We start from the raw sequence: 27,249 nt of genomic DNA on the forward strand, positions 1-27,249 counted from the left end.
ACTTTATTATATTTTATTTTAGCAGAGTCAATAAATCTTTGCTAAATAAATGGAATAACAATATTTCATTTTATGAAATGAAGGGTTTTGAAGGATGAGCAGGAGTTTGTCAGGTGGAAAAACGGGAGAAATAGGCATCTCAGGTTAAGAATTGCAGGACTACAGGCCACCCACCCCAAGGCACAAAAAATTACTAGTGGGTTAGCAGCAGTACAGAGCAGAGTTTGAAAGGAAGGATTCGCTTGTAGTCAGGCAGAGAGAAAGGGTATGGTCCTCAGGCCTAAAAACAGAAACCAATTTGTTTAGAGAATGCAGCTCCGGTGGCAGCCGGCTGCTCTGAGCCGGCGTCCCAGCAACCTGGGAGAGTTCACGACCCCCATGACCCCGCCCCCACCAATTCCAGCCAATGAGGAAGCCCTCCTCGGCGTCCCGTTGCCAAGCAACCGGGTTCCCCCCCCACCCCCACCCCGCCCAGGGGTTAGCAGTTGCCTACTTTCCCCGCAGTGCGATAAACCCCTCGTTGGGGCCGCCTTAGTTCTCGGCCGCTCTCGGAGGATGGCGATCTGGGAGCCCCTCCATGGGACCCCTCTCACACTTTGTCACTGGAATTTTATTTATTTTTTAGTTCATATTTTATTTTGCTTATAGAAGAGAAAGATATCCCTTCCGAAGAGGAGGAAGCTTACAGAAGTTTATAACCTTTCAAAAAGTAAATAAGTCCAGGCTTGCCTGATTCTGCCCTACCCGGACTTCCTTATCCCGTCTGTGGGAGACCCAGGTGCTTTCTCATTACTCCTCAGAAGGAAACCGCTTTGGAGTTCGTGTAATTGGGACTTGGGGATCAGGGAGAAGTTGCCGAAACCTCTCATACCAGTAACTACTGAAGTAGAAGATTCTGGAAAAATCCTTGTCTTGGGGGCACAGGCTAAAACCTGAAGGATTTTTAAGATGACCAAGGTTCCAGCCACCAAGAAGCTTCAGAGTTCCCCCAACGCGGGGGCTGTCCGGCCGTTTTATGCCTCGGAGAACCTAAGGCAGGTAAGTCTCCCCTCTGCTGAAACCAATCATGTTTTCGAGAACAAGTGAAATAGGAATTAGCTGGGTCAAATGGTATTTCTAGTTCTAGATCCCTGAGGAATCGCCACACTGACTTCCACAATGGTTGAACTAGTTTACAGTCCCACCAACAGTGTAAAAGTGTTCCTATTTCTCCACATCCTCTCCAGCACCTGTTGTTTCCTGACTTTTTAATGACTGCCATTCTAACTGGTGTGAGATGGTATCTCATTGTGGTTTTGATTTGCATTTCTCTGATGGCCAGTGATGATGAGCATTTTTTCATGTGTTTTTTGGCTGCATAAATGTCTTCTTTTGAGAAGTGTCTGTTCATGTCCTTTGCCTACTTTTTGATGGGGTTGTTTGTTTTTTTCTTGTAAATTTGTTTAAGTTCATTGTAGATTCTGGATATTAGCCCTTTGTCAGATGAGTAGGTTGCGAAAATTTTCTCCCATTTTGTAGGTTGCCTGTTCACTCTGATGGTAGTTTCTTTTGCTGTACAGAAGCTCTTTAATTAGATCCCATTTGTCAATTTTGGCTTTTGTTGCCATTGCTTTTGGTGTTTTAGACATGAAGTCCTTGCCCATGCCTATGTCCTGAATGGTATTGCCTTGGTTTTCTTCTAGGGTTTTTATGCTTTTCATGTCCTTTGTAGGGACATGGATGAAATTGGAAATCATCATTCTCAGTAAACTATCGCAAGAACAAAAAACCAAACACCGCATATTCTCACTCATAGGTGGGAACTGAACAATGAGATCACATGGACACAGGAAGGGGAACATCACACTCTGGGGACTGTTGTGGGGTGGGGGGAGGGGGGAGGGATAGCTTTGGGAGGTATACCTAATGCTAGATGACGAGTTAGTGGGTGCAGCGCACCAGCATGGCACATGTATACATATGTAACTAACCTGCACAATGTGCACATGTACCCTAAAACTTAAGGTATAATAATAAAAAAATAAAAGGAATTAGCCTCGAAACCAACAAGGGAGAGGGAGAGAGAGGAGAGTCATGGTGTAATTAAATTGTCGAGACACATTCCCGTTGCTATCAATGGTTGGTTTCTCTTAAAGAATGAAAACGCGAACCAGATCAGTGAGCTGGGCCATCCTATTAGCCAGTAATTCCAAAATGATGGAAGAAATCAGCAATGACACTGTAGAACATCAGAAAAAAATTAAGATGAATTGTAGGTTTGCCGTCTGCAGGACTTACTCTCAGAGATCTGCTGGTCTCCAGAAACAGGCATATCCCCTCTCTCTATGGAGAGGCTGCAGAGGGTCAACTTTTGGGGTTCAAAGGCTAGGTTTGCCACACACCAGCTGTGTGACTTTAGACAGGTTAATTGCTTAGCATCTCTGAGGCTTTATTTCCTTGTGTCTATGAATTTAGAACAGGAACATCAACTAGGCAGAAGCAGTGTGAGGACTAAATGGAATAAGCTATGAAAATTGTCCACTGTGATGTTAACGCTGGGTAATGTGTTTATGGGACATGAAACAGTGTTGTTGATTTGAAAAACAAAGAAAAATCGATACGTGCTGAATGACTGGAGTTAATGGTTCCTGTTTTTTAAATGATCATAACTGGATGAGCACAACTGTAAGTGTGCATTTGTTATTGTATCCTCAAACCCCGCTTTGCATGGACTGGCCAAGGTCAGCAATGCTGGTCCACTCTAGTGCATCCACAAGGCACAGTTGTGGCTCACAATCATGCCCCAGGAAGGAGGGCCTGGCAGGTGGTCAGTCTGTGAAGGAGAGCTTAAAACTCACAAGGGCTCTCCATGTGGTCCAAAATGTTCCCAAGCTGCACTTCTCTAAGGCTTAACCCATCTCTGTGCACTCCTCATTACTCAGCCCTCTTAGCAAGACCACTCTGCAAGATAGAGCCTTTTTCCATCTCCTTTCATCTCAAAATACCACACAAAAGGATGTTCAATCCAGAGCAGCCCGCTCTGGGACTGAACTTCCCAGCATAGCGGTGGGAGAATGAATGAGGGAAAGAATGAAGAGGGAAATGAACACTTCAATAGCGAGGGTGAGCATCAGAGCGGGAGCAGCAGACAGAATCACCCTGGGTTTGGATCTGCCTCTTCGCAGCCCTGTGGCCTTGGGCAAGCTGCAGAGCTGCTCCGCTTCAGTGCTGCCATCTGCAAAACGGGAATGTCATAGAGCTTCCTCATGGGATTGCTGTGAGCATTAAATGAGTTAACGTATGCCAAAAGCTACGAGCAGAGTTCCTGACATATAGTAAGCACACTTTAGGTTTTAGTTCTATTGTTATTTCATTTATTTAGTAAAGATTTATTGAACTGCTGTTAGGTGCTAAACACTTGCTCTAGTTAAAAATGAGACTCGCCTTCAAGAATCTTACAATCTATAGTGTGTATGCTTGGGATGGGGAGTAAAAGAGATAAGAAACATTGTTATAATGCAGGTTGATTAATGATGTGTTGAGGAAGTATCAGAGGGTGTTGCGGGAGCAAAGAAAAGGGACAGCTAATTTAGATTCACGCATGTGTGTGTGTATTTGTGTGTGTGTGTGCGTGTGTGTGTGTCTGCATGTTGGATTTTGGGAAGAAACAAGCCATGTACTCAAATAAATGCAATAGAGTTTTTCATCCTACCATAGAGAGATGTAGAGAGTGGAGGAAGATGTAGAAGATGAAATGATCATCTCTTTCTTGGGAGGAGGGTAGTGGGACTCAGGGATGTCAAGCGATGGGAAGAAGGCTTCCGGGGAACTGTTGGATAGACCAAGACTTCCGGCCCGAAAGCCTCATTGAAATCCTTTGCACCCCTCTCTACTTTCTAGGAAATAATGAAGACCCCAGGGGGTTCCTAGCTCACATTCAAAAGATCATGCCCTTAGGAATTTCAAGGTTTTAGAGTTATAGTAAAGCATTAATTAACCTAATCTAGCATCAATAGAAAGTGACAAGCCACAAGGAAATATGTAGAGATCAGGATTGATGTCTGGGGTAAATCAAATGAATAATAATTGCAGTCATGATCATGATCATGATGATAGTTGGCATGTATTGAGTATGCATGCATCATGTGCCACGTATTGAACTCAAAAAACTCTTAAGTGTGATATTTTCAGAACCTTCTACAATACTTCAAGCTATGAACTGTTACCTCTTCACGAGATGGCAACACTGAGCCTCAGAGAGGACAGGTCCCTTACCCAAGGGCACCCAACGGGCAAGGAACAGAACTGGGATTTGAATTCATATCTGTCTGGCTCTGAGCACAAGTCCTCTCCATCTCACCATTCTAGTCAAGCTGTGATAAATGGTTGTTCTGTTCAATGTGCCCAGCACCACAGGGGCTACAAAAATAAGGTGTAAGACACAATCATTGGCTTCAAATAGCTTCCAGGTTTGTTTGGAGGAGGAAAGGTGAACGACACCTAAAAGTAGAATCACAAAATGCCAGGCGGCCCGGTAAGTGTCTAATGAGGAGGAATATGAGGAGTGGCCTCTCCTGGGGGAAGGTATGGCCACACTGGCTGTGTGGTAATATTAAGAGTCCCCTGCATACTAGTATAATGAACGACTGTTGGAAAAAACCTCAAAAGGGTCTCGAAGCCCTCTGAACTGGCCGTTTTCCTTTCTCACAGGGTTGGACATTGCTATATCATAACGAATGTTCCACTGGCAACTGCCTTGTACAGGCTCTTCATGGTTTTTATTTTTTTTTTTTTTTAACTGAGGGAATATAAATAACATATGCAAATCCTCTGTTTGAAAGTCTTTTGTTAAAGAAACCGTCTAGCTTGCCCTTATGTTGGGTTCCCTAATCTGCTTAGGGAGTCCCTTTTCCCTTTGTTTCCTAAGGAAGCAGAAGAAGTCTAATGGGATCAGACATGGGGGAGGGGAGAAGCAGATCGTGTATAGGATTACCACGGACCCACGATTTCTGCCTTGGAAAAGGCTGAAAAAGAGAGGTGCTTAGAACATCCCCCTTTATGTTCTAGAATGAAAACTCAAAAGTAGCATTTGGCAAAAACTGTAAAGGTTTGCAATCCTTTATACAAGCTCTGTCTCTTAGTGTCTGAACTTTCCACCTCATTGTCATTAAAAACCCAGAGAGAAAAGCAGCATCCCTAATTTGGGCAGATCCTAAAACTTCCAGGAACCATTCTGGGTGCCTTGCTCATATCCTAGCTTTTAGTGATTAAAGGAGCAGATTCTGCCAGGCGCAGTGGCTCATGCCTATAATCTGAACACTTTGGGGGGCCGAGGCAGGAGGATCACTTGAGCCCAGGAGTTTGAGACAAGCCTGGGCACTATAGTGAGACCCCATCTCCACAAAAAGTAAAAAAAAAAAAAAAAAAAAAGAACTAGCCAGGTGTGGTGGCATATGCCTATGGTCACAGCTTCTTGGGAGGCTGAGGCAGGAGGCTTGCTTGAGCCCAGGAGGTCAAGGCTGCAGTGAACTGTGATTGTGCCACTGTACTCCAGCCGGGGTGACAGAGCGAGATCCTGTCTCAGTAAATCAACCAACCAATAAAAGAGCAGATTCTTCGCAAACTCTGTGCTCCAGCCGGGGTGTCAGAGCGAGATCCTGTCTCAGTAAATCAACCAACCAATAAAAGAGTAGATTCTTCGACAAACTCTGTGGGTTCGAACCCCAACACTGCCACTTACTAGGTTGTGTGATCTTGGGTTACTCAATTCCTCTCTGTGCCTCAGTTTGCTGCTCTGTGAAACAAGCGTTATCACGTTTTATCTAATCCAAGAAGCCTTCCATTTCCAGATGCATCACCATTTCTTGTGCTGCTGAAAAAGAAAACTTAACAAATTCAACTATCACCTGTTTCAATTATGTGTCCCAGTTTCAGAGGTATTAAAATGCAGAAAGAAAAGGTGCATCTTAGGATAGATGAAATACATGTAAAAATGCTTCCCCATCAAAGGGGTGTTGTGGGAATTAGATGACTTAATGTGGGTAATGCTGTTAGAACAGAGCCTGGCATAGAGTAAATACCATTAAATGGTAGCCACCATTACGGCGTTGTTTAATCCTTTCAACAACTCTATAATAGAGGTATTGTTAACAAGCTTTAGTACCTAGGTAGACTGGGGCTTGAAGATCCCCAGGGTCTAGTTCTCTGCTGAGAGGTAAGTTGGCAGGTACCTGAAGAAGGGGGCAAACCCAGGTATGGAAAAGACCTGGGCCTGACGGTCTCCATCCTTCCTGCCGCCCCACCCCCTGTCCCCCACCACCAAGTGATGAGGATGGATGTCTCCAGAGACAGCCTTAGAAGCCCAATCCAGCATATACCCAGCTGGGCTGCCTGGAGTCGGAAAAGGAGAACCAACATATTTGAGAAACATTTTCCCCAACAAGAGAAACCTGGACTCCCAGCACAATACGTTTCCACGGCAAACATAAAACGATTTTCCTCCTTGTCCAAATAGAAGAAATTGTGACCTGAAGAGAGAAATGGCGGGCTGTAGTGAGTCATTGGTTTTTGTTAAAGGTGACGTCAGCGCTCAGTGATCTCTCTGGCCTCTAATCACTGAGACCACGCCCCCTGCATGGAATCACTGATTACCCTGAAAAAAATAAAACAAAATATCTAACAACCACTTGAGATTCAATTCTAAAGAATCTCAGCTGGCTGTTCCATTTTTATATCACTCATGACTTAAGCCAGGAAAAGAGCAATGAGGGAGAAGGGACTCTTTTCTCTCTCCAAGGGGTTCTTCTAGCTCCATTGCTACTGCATGAGATAAATTGCAGAATTCATGTTTTTTGTTTAGGTGGTTTGTTTGGTTTTTTGTTTTGTTTTGTTATCTTTATGGCCTAATGCTTTGGACAGGCAATGCTTGCCTTAGCGAATCTTGCTGTGTCTAATTGCATGGGCATGTGGCAGTCGGCTCTTTTCCATGATAAATCAGGATGCAGGGAAGGAGTGTGTTCATTACCTCCTGACACGGGAAGAGCGATCGGCACTCTTCATGCTGGACAAAATGAAGCAGGCTATTTGTCCCATCTGCAAAGAGGCAGCTGCTCTGCGGGGGGAGGGGAGGGTGGGAGAGGAGTGAAGAAATGATCCAAGAGTCTTGTTGATGGGATAATAAGCTTTGTAATTAGTTAGAAGCTCTGCCTTTGAAGTCAGGCAAAGGTGGGTTCAAATCCTCTTTTTGACACTCTAGTGTGAGTTTCTGGTAAATGGGGTTGAAGAACAATAAGATCTATGGCATAGATGTTTTGGAAGGATTAAATAAAATAATGCATGTGAAATACTGAGCACGATACCCAGTTAGCCTCCACTAAGTGGTGACATGGTCATTATTGTTACTTGTGCTCCTCTCCCTTCTCTGATTGGACATGAGTGCTACCATGACTGTTTTGAAGATACGGCCAACCCAGAGATGAAGTCTAGAGGAAACTGAGTATTAACTGTAAAGTCACATAGTGAGGTCCATCATTAATGAGGCCAGGCCTCAGCTTAAGGGTAGAAGGGAAGAAGCAGGTCCAAAGATATTTTTAGAGTTGGTATGAGAATATATTTGCATGAGAGATGCAATGTGTTAGTTGTAGAGAAGGGGGTGCTCCTGAGCATGGTTTGAGTTCCTTGGATTTACTTCTCAGCTCAGTCCCATTATTCATCTTTTAATCCCATAAAGAGCCAAAGGGTAATGAGGAAAAATAAAAGGAAAACACCATATATCAATTAGGGTTGTTTTTGGCTGCAAGTAAGAGAAAAACTGAAAAGCAGCGAAGTAAACAAATAGGAATTTATTTTTCTCATGTGAGAAGTCTGGAGGTGGATAGCTGTTGGCATTGGCTCGAGAGCTCACTAGCATCAGGCTGGCAAGGCCCTTTCCCTCATGGTCACAAAATGGCTGTCCCAGGTCACAAAATGGCTGTCCCACATCCATATTCCAGCAGAAAGAGGAAAAAGCAGAGAGGAAAAGCTATGTTTGTCCCTTTTATGAGGGAAACAGACGCTTTCCAAGAACCTTCCTGACCTATTTTCTCTATTTCTAATTTTCCAGAACAGTGTCACCTCTCTTTTCTAGTAGTAAGAATGGCTGGGAAAGTATGCATCTAACATGAGTATAGAAAGCAGGAGCAAGGAAGCAATGGTGATATTGAAGATGAGTACTGGATTGACTATTCAGCAGTGACTTGCACAAATGATTTCACAAAAACTCAAATAATAGTGATCCCAAGCCATGCATTGACAGAGGGTAACCCAAAAAAGGAGTCATCCCTATCCCCTACCCTACACAACAACTGCTTAGGAATCTCAAGGGCACTTGTCCATAGTAGTACCCATCAAAGAGCTGCGGGGGTGAGGGAAAAAGTAGGGTTCCCCCAGTGGGAACATTTATTCACTCAACTAACATGTACTGAGTTCCAAGGATAGGCCAAGCATGGTTACAGGTGGTGGGGACACAGAAGTGAATAAAGAAAATCAAATGAGACACTCTGGACACTCTGAAAAATGTAGGGAGAATAACACGAGCATGGATCTAAACAAATGGAATGTGTGCCATCTTTATTCCTGTGACCCCCATCTGTTTCCACTGTTTGGTGAGGCTTAAGGAAATTCTGGTTAGATAAGTCTTTGCACAACAGTGGAAAGAAACTTATTCTTGACTTCCTTTCAACATCCCCACAGCCTCCAAAGACTCAGCCATCAGCTGTTAAATTCAAAAGCTGCAAAAATTCATATGGGGTTCAGTGGCAAATAGCACTTACATAAAATCTGACAGAAGCCAATTAAACCTTTCTTGGACTGAATAAACCAACATATTTTTTCTCAGAGATATTTCTGACAGCTAAATTCAAAATCATAATCATCATAATGGGATACCTTCTATCATGAGATGGTGGCATTTTCCCTTCTAAATTCCTGTTTTCAAACTCTGCTGAGAAAATTTCTTGCGGGGCTCAATTTTGATCTAATGTATTTCTGCCTAAATTGGAATTTATGCAATCTGTAGTTTTATTTAATAACTTGAAAATTAGCCGCGTCTGGCAATCGGCTTGCAAGCTTGGAAATGCCTCGGGGTTTCTGGATTTCACTAAGTGGGGAGATTATACAACTGGGACAGATTCTGGGATAGGTTCAGCATTGTCAGGGGTTTCATAGTGGGCTGTAGATCAGGGGCAGAACAGACAGAGACTATCCCCCACTGCAGCCTGGTACATGATCAGGGTCATCTTTTGAGATATATATTGAGCACCTACCATGTGACAGATGTTTTGAGGGTGCTAAAATGCAGCAGACTTGTGGTCTTCTCCCAAGGAACCCACAGTGCTGTTGGAAAGAACATTTATAAATAACTATGAATCAAGATAGTGAATAACAAGTACCAAAAGAAAGGCAAACTATATATATATATAATATATATATTTTATATATATAATATATATATTTTATATATAATATATATATTATATATATATGTATGTATATATAAGCTTGAGGTAGAAACAAGTTCTATCATGGAAAGACAGGTGCAGTGAAGCCATCTGAATCTTGAACGTTGGCTGGATATAGACTTGGGTGGTACTAGACACTGAGCCAAACCTAGAACTCATTTTCTAATACATCAGGGAGGAAGGGAGGGGGCGTATTACCATTCTCCTGCAAAAAACAACTTCTTTCTTGGTATCCTGTCTGACAAAATGCTGCCTCACAGAGCTCCAGCAGATCACTCTTTTCATACTCTCCCTCTCCATACCCAAAGTTACCCAAGTTTCTGTCCCAAAGGGTTGTCAAATTAGGGAGGACTTTGCCCCATGAACTCCCACTAAAGCTTTAAATAATTGGAAATATCTAGTGTGTTACTTCTCTCCAGGCTTTACGTTTCAGCAGAGTTTCTCAAATTTGGCACTATTGAACATTTTAGGCCAGATAGGCTGTCCCTTGCATTGCAGGGTGTGAAGCAGCATTCCTGACCTCTCCCTATTAGATGACAGTTGCAGCCTCCCCATGGTGACAACCAAAAACATCTCAATATTGCCAAATGTCCTCAGGGGGCAAGACCATCCACAGTTGAGAATCACCAGCAGAAGGATACTAAAGTCTTGACTACCCTTCCCCAGTCGAATGCCTATCTGATGGTAAAACCTTCCCCGTCTAAATAAATGATGCCGTCATGTACCCAGTTGTTCAAGTAGAAACCCAAGCTTCATCTATGACCTCTGCCTCTTCATCACCCCGTATGTCCAATTAACTACCACAGGGTGGGTGTTCAGTGGATGCTGCCTCCTTCCCCAAGGTTACTACCTGGTCCATAGCACCATTATTTCTTGCCTGGACAATCCCATTGGCCCCATTACTGTACTTTTTACCTTCCATCTGATCCATTGTCTTTCAATGCAAGTGTGATACTGTCATTCCCCTTGTTAAAACAATTCAATGACCCTCTATTGTCCTGAAAATGAAGACGAATATCTTTAATGAAGTTTAAAAGTCTCTGCATGATCTGGCCCATGGCAGGTTCTTCAGCCTCATCTTTCTTCACTTGGTCACCACTAAGGAGCCACACTAGTTTTGGAATTTCTGCCTTATATCTTCTTCCTCCTCTTAGAACATTCTCTCTGTCTCTCTCTCTCTTTCTCTCTCTCTCTCTCTCTCTCTCTCTCTCACACACACACACACACACACACACACACACAATCTCTTCTACTTCTTTCAATGTCAGCTTTAATGTAATTTCTTTTGACAAGCCTTCCCTGGCCACCACCTCCCCATCCAGGTCACACGCTTCTTTTGCACCATAAAATTCCCCTTTGTAATACTATCTTCCCTAGGAAACTGTAAGCTCCTCCAGAGCAAGAAACATGGTGGCTTTTTTGTTGCCACCACTTTGGTATCCCACAGGACCTGCCACATGGTAGACATACAATCAAGACTTAGATGAGTAGGATCTTTCTAGTGCTCTCTTGTCTCATAAGTATAATATTAAAGCCAAACCAACCCTGCTTAAGACAGAAAAAGGAGGCTGGGCACGGTGGCTCATGCCCGTAATCCCAGCACCTTGGGAAGCCAAAGCAGGTGGATCATGAGGTCAGCATTTCGAGACCAGCCTGATCAACATGGTGAAGCCCCGTCTTTACTAAAAATACAAAAATTAGCCAGGTGTGGTGGCATGTGCCTATAATCCCAGCTACTCAGGAGGCTGAGGCAGGAGAATCACTTGAACCCGGGAGGCGGAGGTTGCAGTGAGCCCAGATCATGCCACTGCACTCCAGCCTTGGTGACAGAGTGAGACTCCATCTCAAAATAAATAAATAAATAAATAAATAAATAAATAAGAGAGAGACAGCAAATGGGGCCTGCAGTTTAGATGGGACATAGAAAGGGAGGTACCTCTCAAGACCTCTCCTCAAACAGTCAGTTTAGATGGGACATAGAAACGGAGCTGCCTCTCAAGACCTCCCCTCAAACAGCCAAATCCTTATGGTTTTTCATGGCAATATCTTTCCAGAAATTTGAATGGTGGTGGAGCAGGCATAGCCCTTACCTGGAATTAAGAGGCCTGGGTCCCAGCTCTCTCACTATCTGGCTGTATGACTTTTGTTTTTGTTTGTTTGTTTTTTGTTGTTTTGTTTGTTTGTTTGTTTTGAGACAGTCTCACTCTGTCACCCTGGCTGGAGTGCAGTGGCGCGATCTCAGCTCAATTCAATCTCCACCTCCCAGGTTCAAGGGATTCTTTTCTCAGCCTCCCAAATAGCTGGGTTTACAGGCACATGCCACCATACCCAGCTGATTTTTTTTTTTTTTTTTTTTTTTAGTAGAGATGGGGTTTTGCCATATTGCCCGGGCTGATCCCGAACTCCTGGGCTCAAGAGATCTACCCACCTCGGCCTCCCAAAGTGCTGGGATTACAGGTGTGAGCCACTGCACCTGGCCTGGCTGTATGACTTTGGACAAATCACTTAACCTCTTTGATTTCTTTGTCTTCATCTGAAGAAACAGGGAATCTTAACCTGGAAATTGCTAGGCTCCCTTGATGGCACTTGAAAAAAAAATGGCTACCACTTACTGAGCATCTATTTTGCACCAAATTCTTTGCCTATATTATTAAAATGAACTCTTCAATCCAGTGTGGCAGGTGCTATCATGACATCTAACCTCTACTTGTAAAGATGAGGAAACTGAGGCTTGAAGAAGTTTTGCAACCTGTCCAGAGACACCAGAGAAGCAGGTGATGGAGTTAGGATTTGAATCCAGAACCAAGTAACTACAGAAAGCCTGTGCTCTTAAGATGAGCCTGGTAGGTTGCAGTAAGAAGGGGCAAATATCTCTCTAAAAGGGGCAACTATTGGTGCAATTTTTAAAGAATATATTTAAAAAGCCTCTGGAAGAAAGGGGAAAGTGCCAATTTTAGCTGTAGGCAATGCAAACAAGAATGTGACTGTGCCCGTGACCACAGACAAGGATATTTGCATTTTCTTGAGCTTTTGCTAAAATATGCTAGCAGGTTTCTGCCAGAAAAAAACACAGCTAAGGATGAGAAGAAGAGGGAGGAAAAACCTGCATGTGGCTTAGACTCATCTTTCTTTCTTTCTTTTTTTTTTTTTTTGAGACAGAGTCTTGCTCTGTCACCGAGGCTGGAGTGCAATGGCGTGATCTGGGCTCACTGCAGCCTCTGCCTCCTGGGTTCAAGCGATTCTCCTGCCTCAGCCTCCTGAGTAGCTGGGGTTACAGGCGTGTGCCACCATGCCCGGCTAACTTTTGTATTTTTAATAGAGATGGGGTTTCACCATCTTGGTCAAGCTGGTCTCAAACTCCTGACCTCGTGATCCACCCACCTCAGCCTCTGAAAGTGCTGGGATTACAGTCATAAGCCACGTGCCCGGCCTAGACTCATCTTTCTAAATAATGTTCATTTCAATGAAGATGTATAAGCCATTTCTAATTAGAGTCACATTTCTAAAAAAGGCATATTTTGATACTGGATCAATATACTGCCAAGACCTGCTAGAAAAAATGGAGAGGAAGACAGGCGCAACTAATGAGAGATGAGGCTCTGGGGTGTGTGTGGCTGAAATGTTGATAATCGTAAACAGCTTAATTGGGTTGAATACTTTGAGTAAATATCAAGTTAAATGGATTCACTCTGAATCCAAGCTCTGACCCACTGAAATTTTTATTTTCTCCAAAGAAAATTCTGTATCATAATTGCCTGTTTATTTTTCTGATCTCACCACTAGACTTGTAGCTCCTTGAGGAAGGTGACACCATGCGTTGTTCATGATTCTATCCTAGAGCCTAGCACAGGGGCTGATACTGGCAAAATGTTCAATATTCTCGTCTCTATTCTCAGGACCAAGGGTAGCTCCACATAGTGAGGCAACACATTCCTTAGGCAACTGGAAATTCCATTTGGACAAGACCTACAAATGTTTTATTACTATATTCCCAGTACATGCTGGGTGCTCCATATATATGAATACCATTTTAATACTTACTATGTAACCTTGGGCAAGTTACTCTCTGTGCCTCAGTTTCCCTCTCCTCCATACAAAAATAATAACAGTTCCTGCCTCATCGGGTTGTTGAGAGGATCAGGGACAGCCCCAGACACGTAGTCAGTGCTCACAAAATGTTATCTCTTAATATTCTCCTTCAAAATCAAAGCCAATGGCTCCCAAATATCAAGAATTAAAATATTTAAATACTGACATTTCCAGAGATGACGATTTTTGTGCTGATCATTTTTATGCATTCAGGAAAAGGCAGCCAAAAGGATAACATGACTAAAATGTTTCACTTCTAAGAGCCCTTGAAGAAAATGCCCAAAAGGCAATTAGCACATGACTGTCGCCTGTGTTGCTATTACTCAGTAGCTGATCCCATCCTCTGCTAATCAAACTGCTTCTTTGATATTTTTAGACCTTTTAAAAGAGGCTTCTCAATACTCAGGAAGCAATGCTTGTTGGCAGGTACCAAAGAATTTGAGACACCGTGAATATGGCATTCTCATAGGGAATGTGAGAATGGTGAGAGCATTCTGCAGGGTCTTTTAGAACCAGAGTAAGCAGTTTGGATGCTTCTTTAACCCTAACTAGCCTCCTCACCTTTTCACTTCCTGCCCCAACCAACAAACAGCCTTCCCAGTCCCCTGTTCCTTGTGTTCTATGGTTCAGGATTTAAATTGCCTCAGTAAAAGCACATTTGAGTCTCCTTCACTAAACAAACTCTAGCCAGAGCTGATTGAGTTAGCATCTGGGTCACGGGCTCATTCTAGGTTTTGAGTCCCAATTCTGATGCTGTTTGCCTGCTCTGTGACCTTACACTACCCATTTCACTTCTCTGATGCTGAAAGCTCTCACCTGTAATAGAATCTCGTAAAGATTCAAGATAATGTTCATAAGGACTGAGTCCAAAATAATAGCTAAGGTTGATTTGTGATTGACATTTTTCAATGCTCTTGATGTTTTATGTGCATCCCAGCCATCTCCATGTTCTGGTATATGTAATGCCAGGCTCTTTTGTCCAGAAAAAGATGGCATAGTATTGAGAAAAGAAATCTCCTCCTGATAAATCATCATTCTCTCAAGGTCGTCCTGGAGGTATATTTTTGTATTCTCCATGAGGTTAAAAATGATGTCAATGTTTTAAGAATAAGTAAATGGTACATTATATAGCCATGATCATGATAATAGAAGTAACTCATGTTATTGGCTGAGTACTTAATTGTGTGCCTTGTGCCATGCAAACCGCTTATGTGAGTTATGCAATTCCATGCGGTCTACAGTGCTAAGAGGCAGGCATTATTAATTCCATTTTACAGATGAGGAAGCCTGTCAACAAGGGTCATACAGCTGCTGGTTAGTGGACCATCCATCATTTTTAACCATTATGCTGTATTTCTCAACAAGATAAACTTGACTTTTTACTGGGGGTGGGTGGGTTGAGAGAAAATATGCCCCCACTCTCAAAAGAAGAGCAGAAGGAGGGAAAACCACCCACTTTGAGAAGCTTTGGGGGATAGAAAAAACATTGACTGCATCTTATAACTGTTCACTTCTGGCTTCTCTTCACCCACCAAGGCCAAGGTCCACGGCGTGTTCCTTTTTTTTTTTTTTTTTTCTGAGACAGAGTCTCTCTCTGTTGCCCAGGCTAGAGTGCAGTGGCACAATCTGGGCTCACTGCAACCTCTGCCTCCCAGGTTCAAGCAACTCTCATGTCTCAGCCTCCTGAATAACTAGGATTACAGGTGTGTACCACCTAATTTTTTTGTATTTTTAGTAGGGACAGGGTTTCACCATGTTGGCCAGGCTGGTCTCAAACTCCTGACCTCAGATGATCCGCCCATCTCAGCCTCCCAACGTGCTTGGATTATAGGCGTGAGCCACTGCGCCTGGCCCAGGGCGTGTTTCAAGGACACCCTGTTCACCCCAGTAGTCCCTGAAGTTGACAACGGACAGACATTCCACAGGACTCTCAATCCACTCCATCCCCTCCAAGAACCCCGTGAAGTCTCCATCCCATCTTTTGTAATGTCGGTAATCACGAATATACCCTGTTCATTGAATGAAGCCTGGGATTATCTAATCAACACAACTTTATCTTTGCCTCTCATTACTCCCTTCAGATATTTTCAGTGCAGGAAGCTCTTCTCTGGAGCCTGCATAAAAATGGTGTACCCAGTGCCTTTTCTGCTCACCCTTGGGTGACAGCCACTCTAGTAGTCTCTTTAAGTCACAAAACACAGGCACAATTCAAAAACCAAAAGCATTGACATAAGATACTAAGCAACATTTCAACCTTCCCTCAAGGAGAAGAGTGGTCCTGTTCTCTTCCCTATTAAGGATGGTTTCAGGCAGGCCACCCAGGAGGGAGATGTGGGGTGTGCCCCTATCTTGAACCAGGGAGATCCCCAGCTCTTCTTTGCTTTATTATTTATTTATTTATTTATTTATTTATTTATTTATTTATTTTTTGAGACAGAGTCTCGCTCTGTCACCCAGGTTGGAGTGCAGTAGCATGATCTCGGCTCACTGCAACCACCGCCTCCTGGGTTCAAGCATTTCTTTCGCCTCAGCCTCCCAAGTAGCTGGGACTATAGGCGCATACCACAACACCCAGCTAATTTTTTTGTATTTTTAGTAGACACGCAGTTTCATCATGCTGTATTTTTAGTAGAGACAGGGTTTTTCCATGTTGGCCAGGCTGGTCTCAAACTCCTTACCTCAAGTGATCTGCCTGCCTCGGCCTCCCAAAGTGCTGGGATTACAGATGTGAGCCACCATGCCCAGCCTCTCCTTTGCTTTCTAACTGTATTGGCTGGAAAAGAAAATAGAAGACATGGGAAAGCTCTTATAAGCACTGCCATAAAATGGTTCTATCCTCTCTGGGTCCAGCAGATGCCTAAAACTGGCTCATTCTGAAGGTAATTTTGTTGGCTGAAGGTAATTTTTTCAAAGTTCTCTACTACAGTGCTCTGGTTCCCGCTCTCAACATATTTTCTACCAGCTGTACACTCCCCTCAGATCCTAGTTTTTCAGAAGTCCACCCCATTCAGACTCATGATATTGGGGTGTCCTACATTACTGGTGGGAGTCATTATAGGCAGGATCCCAGGTTGCTGTTTCTGCCTTTGGTGTCACATCTGATCCCCAGGTTTCACACACCCCTGACATACCACTGAAGACAAGCACCACTTCCTGACGCAGCAGCTATTCTCCATCTCTCTACCTTCCTTGCCCCAGAAGCACTTGCCAGCCTGCCTCTGTTCTCTGGATTTTCCAGGAGGGTGTCAGAGACCAGCTCACCAGTCCCCAGCTGCAGGGATCTCATCTTCAGCTCTTGAGGGCTTCTCCCTCATTCATTTTGAGGTGAAGGATAAAGCATCCTCTTCCCTTTGGGGTCAGGATTCAAAGCATCACAGAAGCTGTTGATGAAATTGCTTCATAAGTGCCTCTCTCCCCTTCCACTCTCTAGTTTTGTATTCTCAAAGTGGGTAAGAATTGAGAGATTCATTCTCCCATAGCTACCTTGAAGATGCCTTCAGGGTGGTCTTTCTCACTTTCAGTTGGTGTCTGATGCCTATCTTGAGCCCTCAGTCTATACTATCTGTATTAGTCCATTCTCACATTGCTATAAAAAAATACCTGAGTCTGGGTAACTTATAAAGACAAGAGGTTTAATTGGCTCATGGCTCTGCAGGCTGCACAGGAAACATGGCAGCATCTACTTCTGGAGAGGCCTCAGGAAGTTTTTACTCAGGGTGGAAGGCAAAGTGGGAGTGAGAGCCTTACATGGCAGGAGCAGGACCCAGAGAGAGCAGGGGAGATGCTACAGACTTTTAAACAACCAGATCTTGTAAGAACTTTATTGTAAGAACAGAACCAAGAGGTTAGTGCTAAACCATTCATGAAAGAACCACTCTTTGCTAAAGCATAGCAAGAGTGACCTTTACTCCAGTTCCCAGTAAGTTCCTTGTTTCCACCTGAGACCACCTCAGCCTGGACTTCATTGTCCATATTACTATCAGCGTTTTGGTCACAACCGTTTGGCAAGTCTCTAGGAAGTTCCAAACTTTCCCTCATCTTTCTGTCTTGTTCTGAGCCCTCCAAACTGTTCCAAACTCTGCCTATTACCTAGTTCCAAAGTCACCTCCACATTTTCAGGTATCTTTATAGCAATGCCTCACTCCCAGTATCAATTTTCTGTATTAGTCAGTTCTCACACTGCTATAAAGAACTACCTGAGATTAATTTATGAGGAAAAGAGGTTTAATTGACTCTCAGGAAGCACAGTTGGGTAGGCCTCAGGAAACTTACAATCATGGCAAAAGGGCCAAGGGGAAGCAAGCACATCTTCACATGGCCAGTAGGAGAGAGAGAAAGTGAAGGGGGAAAGAGCTACACACTTTCAAAACAACTAGAGATCATGAGAATTCATTCACTATTGTGAGAACAGCAAGGGGGAAATCCACCCACATGATCCAATCGCCTCCTACCAGACCCCACCTCCAACACTGGGGATTACAATTCGACCTGAGATTTGAATGGGGACATGGGTCCAAACCATATTGCTATCCTGCCTGTTAGTCTATCCTGTTATCCTACCATTTACTTAGGGTTCACTGTGTGCCAGGTGATTTACAAACAGTGTTTTGAAACCTGAGGACAACTTTGTGAGGAAGGTGTTATCACCTCTTTTTTACAGATAAGAAAACCAAGGCTCAGAATTTAAATATGTTTATAAGATGTTGCACTGCTAATGGATGGAGAAGCTAACCCTGAAAACCAGCCCAGTCTGGCCCAAAAGTCCCAACATTTCCCTCTGCAACATGACCAGAGCTGCTAATAATTGCTGGGATGGAGTCTTGGCTTCATTCTCAAGTTTCTCAAAATCCACTTCCCAGCCAGACATGGTGGCTCATGCCTGTAATCCCAGCACTTTGGGAGGCCAAAACAGGTGGATCACTGAAGGTCAGGAATTCGAGACCAGCCTGGCCAACATGGTGAAACCCCGTCTCTACTAAAAATATAAAAATTAGCCGGATGTGGTGGTGGTAGGTACCTGTGATCCAAGCTACTTGGGAGGCTGAAGCAGGAGAATCACTTGAACCAGGGAGGCGGAGGTTATAGTGAGCCAAGATTGTGCCACTGTACTCCAGCCTGGGTAACAGAGTGAGACTCTGTCTCAATAATTAAAATTAAAATTAAAAAAAATAAATAAATTCACTTCCAGATGATGCTCATACAGCTTTTATGAGCCCTACTTGCTACCAAAGACTCTTAAGCTCAGGAGAAGTTACAGGAGCATTTGAGAGGGTGGAGTGGGGGTGAGGGGGTTATGACACTGTTCACCTCAGATGCCGCTGTCTCAGGATCACTCACAAAACAAAGTGTCCCTTTTCTCCTTTTTTTTTTTTTTTTTTTTTTAATATAAGAACATGGTCCTCCTGCAAATTGACTTGAAAGGAAGCCAGATTCCACTGTTCCTTGTCTGCCTGTGAAGGAAGATAGCCTCTTTCAGCACTTAAAGGACCTTAATCCGTGATAGGGAACTTCATGAAATGGCTGGGGATGTTGATCAGAGGTCAGATGGCCCCTAAGTAGCCAACACAGATCCAAAGGAAATCAAATAATGTCACTCTCCAGAAAGCAGTTTTAATTTCACCAAAGGTTTGGAAACTGTGCATTAAACAAATCTCTCAAAATCTCTCTCTCTCTGTCTCTCTCTTTCTCTCTCTCTCACTCTGTCCATCTCTCTCAGTCTCTGTCTCTCTCTCTGTCTCTCTGTCTGTATTTCTCTCTTGCTCTCTCTCATTCTTTGTCTCTCTATGTTTCTCTCCTTCTCTCTCCCCTCTCTCCTCCTTCTTCTTCTTCTTTTTTTTTTTTTTTTTTTTTGTTTTTTTTTTTTGTTTTTTGAGACGGAGTTTCACTCTTGTTGCCCAGGCTGGAGTGCAGAGGCGCGATCTCAGCTTACTGCAACCTCTGCCTCCAGGGTTCAAGCAATTCTCCTGCCTCAGCCTCCCAAGTAGCTGGGATTACAGGTGCCCACCACCACACCCAGAGGGTGAGAAAAAGGGGTGTGGCTGGGCGCAGTGGCTTACGCCTGTAATCCCAGCACTTTGGCATGCCAAGGCGAGTGGATTGCCTGAGGTCTGGAGTTTGAGACCAGCCTGGCCAACGTGGTGAAACCCCGTCTCTATTAAAAATACAAAAAATTAGCTGGGTGTGGTGCTCACCCGCTTCCTGGCTATCTGCTCTCTCTCTCCCTGCTCTCTTGCTCTCTCTTCTCTGTCTTTCTCACTCTCTCTCACCCTCTTTCTAGCTATCTGCTCTCTCCCTGCTTGCTCTCTCTCATTCTGTCTCTCTTTCTCTTGTCTCTCTCCTACCTCTTTCCCTTCTTCTCCATTTCTCTCTCTCTCTTTCTCTGTCTACCCTCCATCATGACACCTAACAATATTTCTTAGTTCTTCCTATGCTTCCTTTTAGCTTTTTAAATAATTGTAACAATTTTATCTGTTTAAAAAGTGAACAGAAAAACCCTAGACAGCCTGTTCATTTGGACATCAAGGAAAGCAGACTTTCAGACCAATTGCTAGGCAATCCAATCCCACAGACTCCTTGTTTCATTAATGTGCTTTCGTCTGCCTGGATTGTAATGGTTGTCTATCTGTAATTGTGTGCTTTAAGTAAATAGATCATCAGATAAGATTGATAACAGAGTGGCTTAGGTAATGTTTTAAACCAAAAGCAGAAAATCATCAGGGTGTCTCCAGCTGTAAATGACAGGACCACAATTCATACAGTTTCACTTAAGGGTCTGTCAGGGTTTTTCAGCATAAATCGCCATTTTCTGAAGGTTCTTCTTTCTGCTTTAGCAAAGAAACGGGAAGACTTTCTTTCCAGCTACAGCACAGTGCACGGGGCTCCAGGCAAATGGATGTGGGTTTGTTTGGATAAAGAACTTGATATCAAGTTACTGCTCATAAATGTAGACCACAAAATGTTTTTACAAATAATTTCTTCATTTTGCAAAGGCTGGTTCTCAGCCTTTGCTGCTGCTCCAACCAGGGTCACAGAGCACTCAGACACTGTCTTTATGTTCTAGTAGCAGTAGAATTCAGGCTAACAGAGACCAAGCCAAAGAAATCTCTTCTTGGGTTAAAGAGGCAGAACAATCCAAACCAATAGATTCTCCCAGTTCTGAAGATGGGGCCTCATCATCTAGAGCCACAGAATCATAGAGTAACCTTGCAGGGCATCTAACCAGCTTCCTATCCAAAATGGGAGGATATGTAATGTTTCTGGCTATCAGGCACAGTATGAGCCATGGCTCTCCTATTTCCTTCCTGTTTGACCCTTGAACAAATCACCTCTCATGCCAAGCCTCAGTTTCCTTATCCACAAAATGGAGATAAAGACAGTGTCTACTTTTAAAAGTCTTGAAACTTGGGTAACCAGGGTGACTTGGTCTCCCTGAGAGAGGGCTGGCCTGAGGTGGGCACAGTACTAATAGGTGGTCTGATCTTCTACATTGTCTTCCTATTTGTTGGTAAAATTGTTGGCCTGGGTTCAGGCACATACTCAGAGCTCATTAAAACCAGACAGATTAGGAAGTTCCTCCCTTTAAGAAGCTTTCTGTAACTCTCTCCTTGTTTTCTTCCTCCCTAACTCTGTGGGGCTCCACAGTCAGAGCCTTCATCATGCAACTGCTGATACGTCTGTGTCACCACCAGCAGCAGATTCATCAGAGCAGGAAGAGCCATTAATGATCTTTGAATTCATTCATTTATTCAAAAACCCTTTGCAGCACACCTACTATGTACTGACGCAGGGCAGACGAGCCTCAAAATTGGGGCTTAGCCCAGGAGGGTTCTTGGCTTTGCCCAGGAAAGAATTCAAGGTCAAGCTGGTAATGTTAGACAACAATTTTTATTGAAGTGGCAGTGTACAGCAGCAGCAGAACTGCTGCTCCTTGCAGAGCAGGGCTGCCCCATAGGTAGTGTGCCACGAGTAGCAGCTCAGAGGCAGTTCTGCAGTCATATTTATACCCATTTTTAATTATATGCAAATTAAGGGGCAGAATATGTGGAATTTTCTAGAAAAAGGGTGGTAATTTCCAGGTTGTCAGGTTGTTGCCATGGAAAGGGTAACTTCCAGTTGTTGCCATGGCAGTGGTAAGCTGACATGGCATGCTGGTGGATGTGGCTCAGAAAAAACTGCTTCCGCCTTGTCCCTGTTTTAGCTAGTCCTCAATTTACTCCAGTGTCCAAGTCCCACCTCCTCAGTCAAGTCCTGCCTCCTACCTCAGTACCAGTTAAGCCCCATGGAAAAAAACATAATAAATATTTGTTGAACAAATTAATGCAACATCTTCTGCAAATAGTGGACCTATTATCTCCTTGTACAGCTACTTGCTCTAAACAGTACAAACTCTATTTAAAATGTATTGTTCTTTTTAAGTTTCCACTCATTCTTAAGATTTTCTGGATAATTCCAGAATATTCTAGAGGGCCATTTACTCCTGGAACCAGCCATCTTCAGTGAAATCTCTTTGAATATCTGAGATGAGGTGTTCCGTGGAAATCAAGTTTCCCTAGGTACTGCACCTTTTGCTTTGTTATTAGAATGATACATAGTTATCCATTTCATTTTATTTCATTCATTTCATTTATATTCATATTCATTCATTCACTCATATTTATTTCATTTTCTAGAGTTCCTCACCCATCTAATGCCGTATTTCTTTCTAGAGACTTTAGCAAAGAACTCATGTCAATCCTTTATGAGATTGTTCAGACCATTTCCTTCCAAAATCTAGTGCAGAATATGACCAGAATTATCTCCTTCCCAATACAATATCAGTCCCCAGATACAGGCACTGCGGTGAACTTTCCCCAAAGTTTCCATCCAGTTTTCTTCCTTTATTGGCTCTTGGTCCATTTTTCACTTTATTCCTGTGTTTGTCCAAAGATAAAATTCCTAGCAATGCAAATGAGAAATATATCAGATGTTTCACTTCAGGTTTGCAACAAAGGCCTGAAAAATTGGCCTTTCATCATTGCAGTATCTTGCATCAGGACCAATTTTGCAATGTCTTGCATTTCTCTCTGTGTTCTGAAGTTCTTTTCCACTAGTAGAATTTTTCTAAATTATTTTATTCTCACCCAAATGCTTTAAAAAACAATTTTATTAAAGTATAACATACATAGAGAAAAGCACACAAATGTAAGTATATAGTTTTATAAGTTTTTACACAGTGAAAAGATCCATGCAACCTCTTCACCAAAATCAAGATACGGACCATTACCAGTGCTGTTGTTTCAACCTTTGCCCTCTCCAAAACTCATGTTGAAATTTAATTGCCATTGTAGCACCATTAAGAGATGGGGGCCTTTTTTATTGAAATGTAATATTTGTAAATATGTCGATGGGTACAGGTGATATTTTGTTATATGCATAGTATGTGTAATGATCAAGTGAGGGTACTTAGGATACCTGTCACTAGGACCATTTATCATTTCTGTTTTGAGAACATTTCAAGTCCTCACTTCAAGCTATTTTTAAATGTACAATACATTGTTGATAACTATTATTACACTACTCTGCTATCCAACATTAGAACTTATTTCTTCCATCTAACTATATGTTTATACCCATTCACCAACCTCTCTCCATTCCCAACACCCACACCCATATCTTTCCCAGGCTCTGCTATCATTTTATTCTCTACTTCATGAGATCAGCTTTTTTTTTTTTTTTTTGAGATGGTGTTTCACTCTTGTTGCCCAGGCTGGAGTGCAATAGCATGATATTGGCTCACCGCAACCTCCCCTCTCAAGTTTAAGCGATTCTCCTGCCTCAGCCTCCCAAGTAGCTGGGATTACAGGCATGTGCCACCACACCTGGCTAATTTTGTATTTTTAGTAGATACGGTTTTTCTCCATGTTGGTCAGGCTGCTCTCAAACTCCTGACCTCAGGTGATCCACCCACCTCGGCCTCCCAAAGTGCTGGGATTACAGGGGTGAGCCACTGTGCCTGGCCGAGATCAGCTTTTTTAGATCCCAAATATGTATGAGAGATATATTAGTCCTTTCTCACATTGCTGTAAAGAAATACCTGAGACTGAATAATTTACAAAGGAAAGTGGTTTAATTGGCTCATGGTTCTGCAAGCTGTGCAGGAAGCATTATGCTGGCATCTGCTCAGCTTCTGGGGAGACCTCAGGAAACTTACAATCATGGCTAAAGGTGAAGAGGAAGCAAGCATGTCTTACACAGCAGGAGCAAGAACAAAAGAAAGTGGGGGGCAAGGCGAGCTACACACTTCTAAACAACCAGATCTCATGAGCACTCACTATCATGAGGACAGTACCAAGGGGGATGGTGCTAGACCATTCATGGAGGATCCACCTCCACAATCCAATCACCTCCCACCAGGCCCCACCTCCAACACTGGGGATTACAATTCGACATGAGATTTGGGTGGGACACAGATCCAAACCATGTCAAGTGATTACATGCAATATTTGTCTTCCTGTGGCTGGCTTATTTCACTTACTATAATGACCTCTAGTTCCCTATAAGGTGATTAGACCAGAAAGGCTCCACCCTCATGGATGGGATTATTGCTATTATAAAAGGGTGAGTTTTGTCCTTTCTCACCCCTCTCTTGCCCTTCCACCTTCCACCATGGGATGACACAGCAAGAAGGTTCCCACAAGATGCCACGCCAGCCCCTCAATCTTGGACTTCCCAGTCTCCATTTTGAGCCAATACATTTCTGTTCATTATAAATTACCCAGTCTCAAGTAGTCTGTTATAGCAGCACAAAACAGACTAAGACAACCAGAACCCAAAAAACCCCCTAAAACATCCTCCCAGACATGGTCCTCCTTCTCCCCAATGGTAACCACCATCCTGACCTCTATCACCATCAATTATTTTTGCCTGTTTCTTGAATATCATATAAATGAATAATATGGGGTATACTCTTTTGGATCTGGATTCATTTGCACAATGTTATGTTTATGGGATTCACTTATATTTTTGTGCATAACTGTCATTTGTTCATTATCATTGCTATATAGTATTCTACAATATGAATGTACCACAATTTATTTATCTGTTTACTTCTTGAAGGACTTTTGGGTTGTGTTTTTTTTCAGGGAGAAGATGGGAGTGGAGCTATTACAAAATGCTATGAATGTTTTTTGTGCAATGCCTTTTGGTGAATAAATGTAGATTTCCCATGAGTGGAATTGCTGTCCAGAGGAAATGCATATGTTCAGCCTTATAAGCTTTATATGCTGCCAAACAGTTATCCATAGGGGTGGTTCAATTTATACTACCACCAGCAGTGAAGGAAATTTCCAGTTGCCCCACATCCTCAACAATCTTGGTATTGTGAGTGTTTTTAATGTCAGCTATTCTGGTGGGTGCTTAGTAGTATCGTATTGTGGAAATGCTTTAATTTGCATTTCCTTAATGCCTAATGAGGTTGAGCATGTTTTTTTAGGTTTATTGGCCATTTGGATATATTCTTTCATGAAATGCCAGTTCAAGTCTCTTGTTCATTTTTCCATTGTTATACACATCTCAGATCTACTTCCAGATGTGGGGAAACAAGCACTGGTGTAGGTGAGAGTGAAAATCTGTACATTCTTGGAACATGGTTTTAAATACACCAAGACCCTTTATGTAGTCATTTCACTTTTAGGTGTTGATTGCATGGAAATATTCCTATTAAGTACTGTCCTCAAGAATAAATATTGAGAATATTGAGTACTTATACATATATTTTTAAATATATAGATAGATGCTTATCACAGGTCTATTTTATCAAAAATCTTTTAGTTGCAAGTAACAGAAAACCCTCTCAAATTTACACAAGCAAAAAATATTGGAATCAGAGGTTCACATTACAGAAACTCTAAGGTTTCAGGCATAGCTAGATCCAAGAGTTTAGACAAAGTCATCAAGAATCTGCTTATATTCATTGTCTCTATTTCCATTTGTGATGGTTTCATTCTCAGGCAAGAGCTCTTTATTGAGTGTCAAAATGGCCACCAGCAGCTCCAGGTTTAAATTCTTCTGGCTTAGGAACAGCAGGGAAAAAAAAAATAAGCTTCTCTTTCTGTAAAGAAGCATCAAAGGTCGCAAAAGAATCACCCCTGAGTTATTCACTTCGAGCCCAGAGACCAGGGTTACCCACATTTGAGCAACATGTACTGAGGATGGAGAAGGGATAAGTCCCGAGATGAAAATCCAGGTGCTTTGATCAAAAGAAGGCAGCCCAACTGTTGACAAGACAAAAACAGTTAGTGTCTATTCCATCAGCATTAATCATATTTTCAAAAAACTGGCAACAGCCCAAAATGTGCACCAATAAGAGAATCAAATAATAAGTCATGTCCATGCATACTGTGGAATATTATGCAGCCACTAAAATGAACAAGGTTAAGTCCGTACATATAGACATGGAAAGATGGCCATTGTGCATAGTTTAATGAGGGCAGTGATCATTGTATGTACACTATGAGTATGGCCATATAATTTATTGCCCAACTTGGACACTTTTCAGAGTAAAATGAGGTGCATCATCAGTTATCCTGGAAAAATACATATAAATTAAGATTGTCCTGGGCAAACACATATGTATTGTGGCCAGAATTCTAATCCCATTTTTATTTAAACATCTATCTTATACCTATAGCTGTGTCTATATCTATCTATTTACCTACTTGTATGTATTCATAATTTGTTTTTATTTAAGACTTGGAGGTTGATTCTAGGATGCATGAGAAGGGACTTAGGGGAGACTCAGCCCCTTTTAAATTTGAGGTGTAAATTACATGCCATAAAATGTTTAAAACTTAAGTTACAGCTCAATTAAATTTTACATATCTATATACCTGTTAACCATGACCTTAATAAATATATAAAACATTCCAGAAGATTCTCTCATCTCTTCCTAATCAATACTGCACCCACTTCTCCCTGCAATCAATAAATAAATAAATAAATAAATACTACACCCACCACAGATGTAACCAGTATTCTAACTTACAATATTGAGTTGTGTCCATTCTTGATCTTCATGTAATGAAATCATAGGGTATATATTCTCTTTTACCTCTGGCTTCTTTTGCTCACCATTACATCTGGGTGATTTAATCCACAGTGTTGCACATATCAGTAGTTTATTATTTTTCATTGGTAAATAGTATTTTCTTGTATGAATATACCACAATTTATTTCTTTACCCTCTCATTGATAGACATATGGAGTGTTTCCTATTAGGACTATTATGAGTAAATCTTCTTGGACATTCTTTTACATGTCTTTTGGGTGAACATATACACTAGATTTTCTTAGCTGGGTCATAGAATAGGAATATGTTTAGTTTAATCAGAAACTGGCCCACAAGATGGCTCAGGCCTATAATCCCAGCACTTTGGGAGGGCTAGGTGGGCAGATCACTTGAGGCCAGGAGTTCGAGACCAGCTTGGCCAACATGGCAAAACCCCATCTCTACTAAAAATATAAAAATTAGTGGATGTGGTGGCACATGCCTGTAATCCCAGCTACTCAGGAGGCTGGGGCAGGAGAATCGCTTGAATGCAGAAGGCAGAGGTTGCAGTGAGCTGAGACTGCACCACTGCACCCCAGCCTGGGCGAGAGAGCCAGTCTCCCTCTCAAAAATAAAAATAAAAATAAAAAAGAAAGAAAT

At 42.5% G+C, this 27,249-nt stretch overlaps 1 protein-coding gene across 3 annotated transcripts in view; it reads left to right on the forward strand.

Annotated features, from left to right (window-relative positions):
* Positions 1–472: 472 nt before the first annotated feature.
* Positions 473–27,249, forward strand: part of CCDC60 (coiled-coil domain containing 60) — a 204,668-nt gene continuing 177,891 nt past the window's right edge. For 2 of the 3 annotated variants that reach the window (XM_055358152.2, XM_055358153.2), the window contains exon 1: positions 473–1,038. In XM_055358152.2, the coding sequence (XP_055214127.1) occupies positions 949–1,038 (90 nt within the window). In that variant the 5' untranslated portion in view covers positions 473–948. The remainder of the gene's footprint in view (positions 1,039–27,249) is intronic. The other variant, XM_004053980.4, reaches the window with a different exon arrangement.

This window comes from Gorilla gorilla, chromosome 10, assembly GCF_029281585.2.
Source record: "Gorilla gorilla gorilla isolate KB3781 chromosome 10, NHGRI_mGorGor1-v2.1_pri, whole genome shotgun sequence".
In the NCBI taxonomy this organism is placed as follows: domain Eukaryota; kingdom Metazoa; phylum Chordata; class Mammalia; order Primates; family Hominidae; genus Gorilla; species Gorilla gorilla.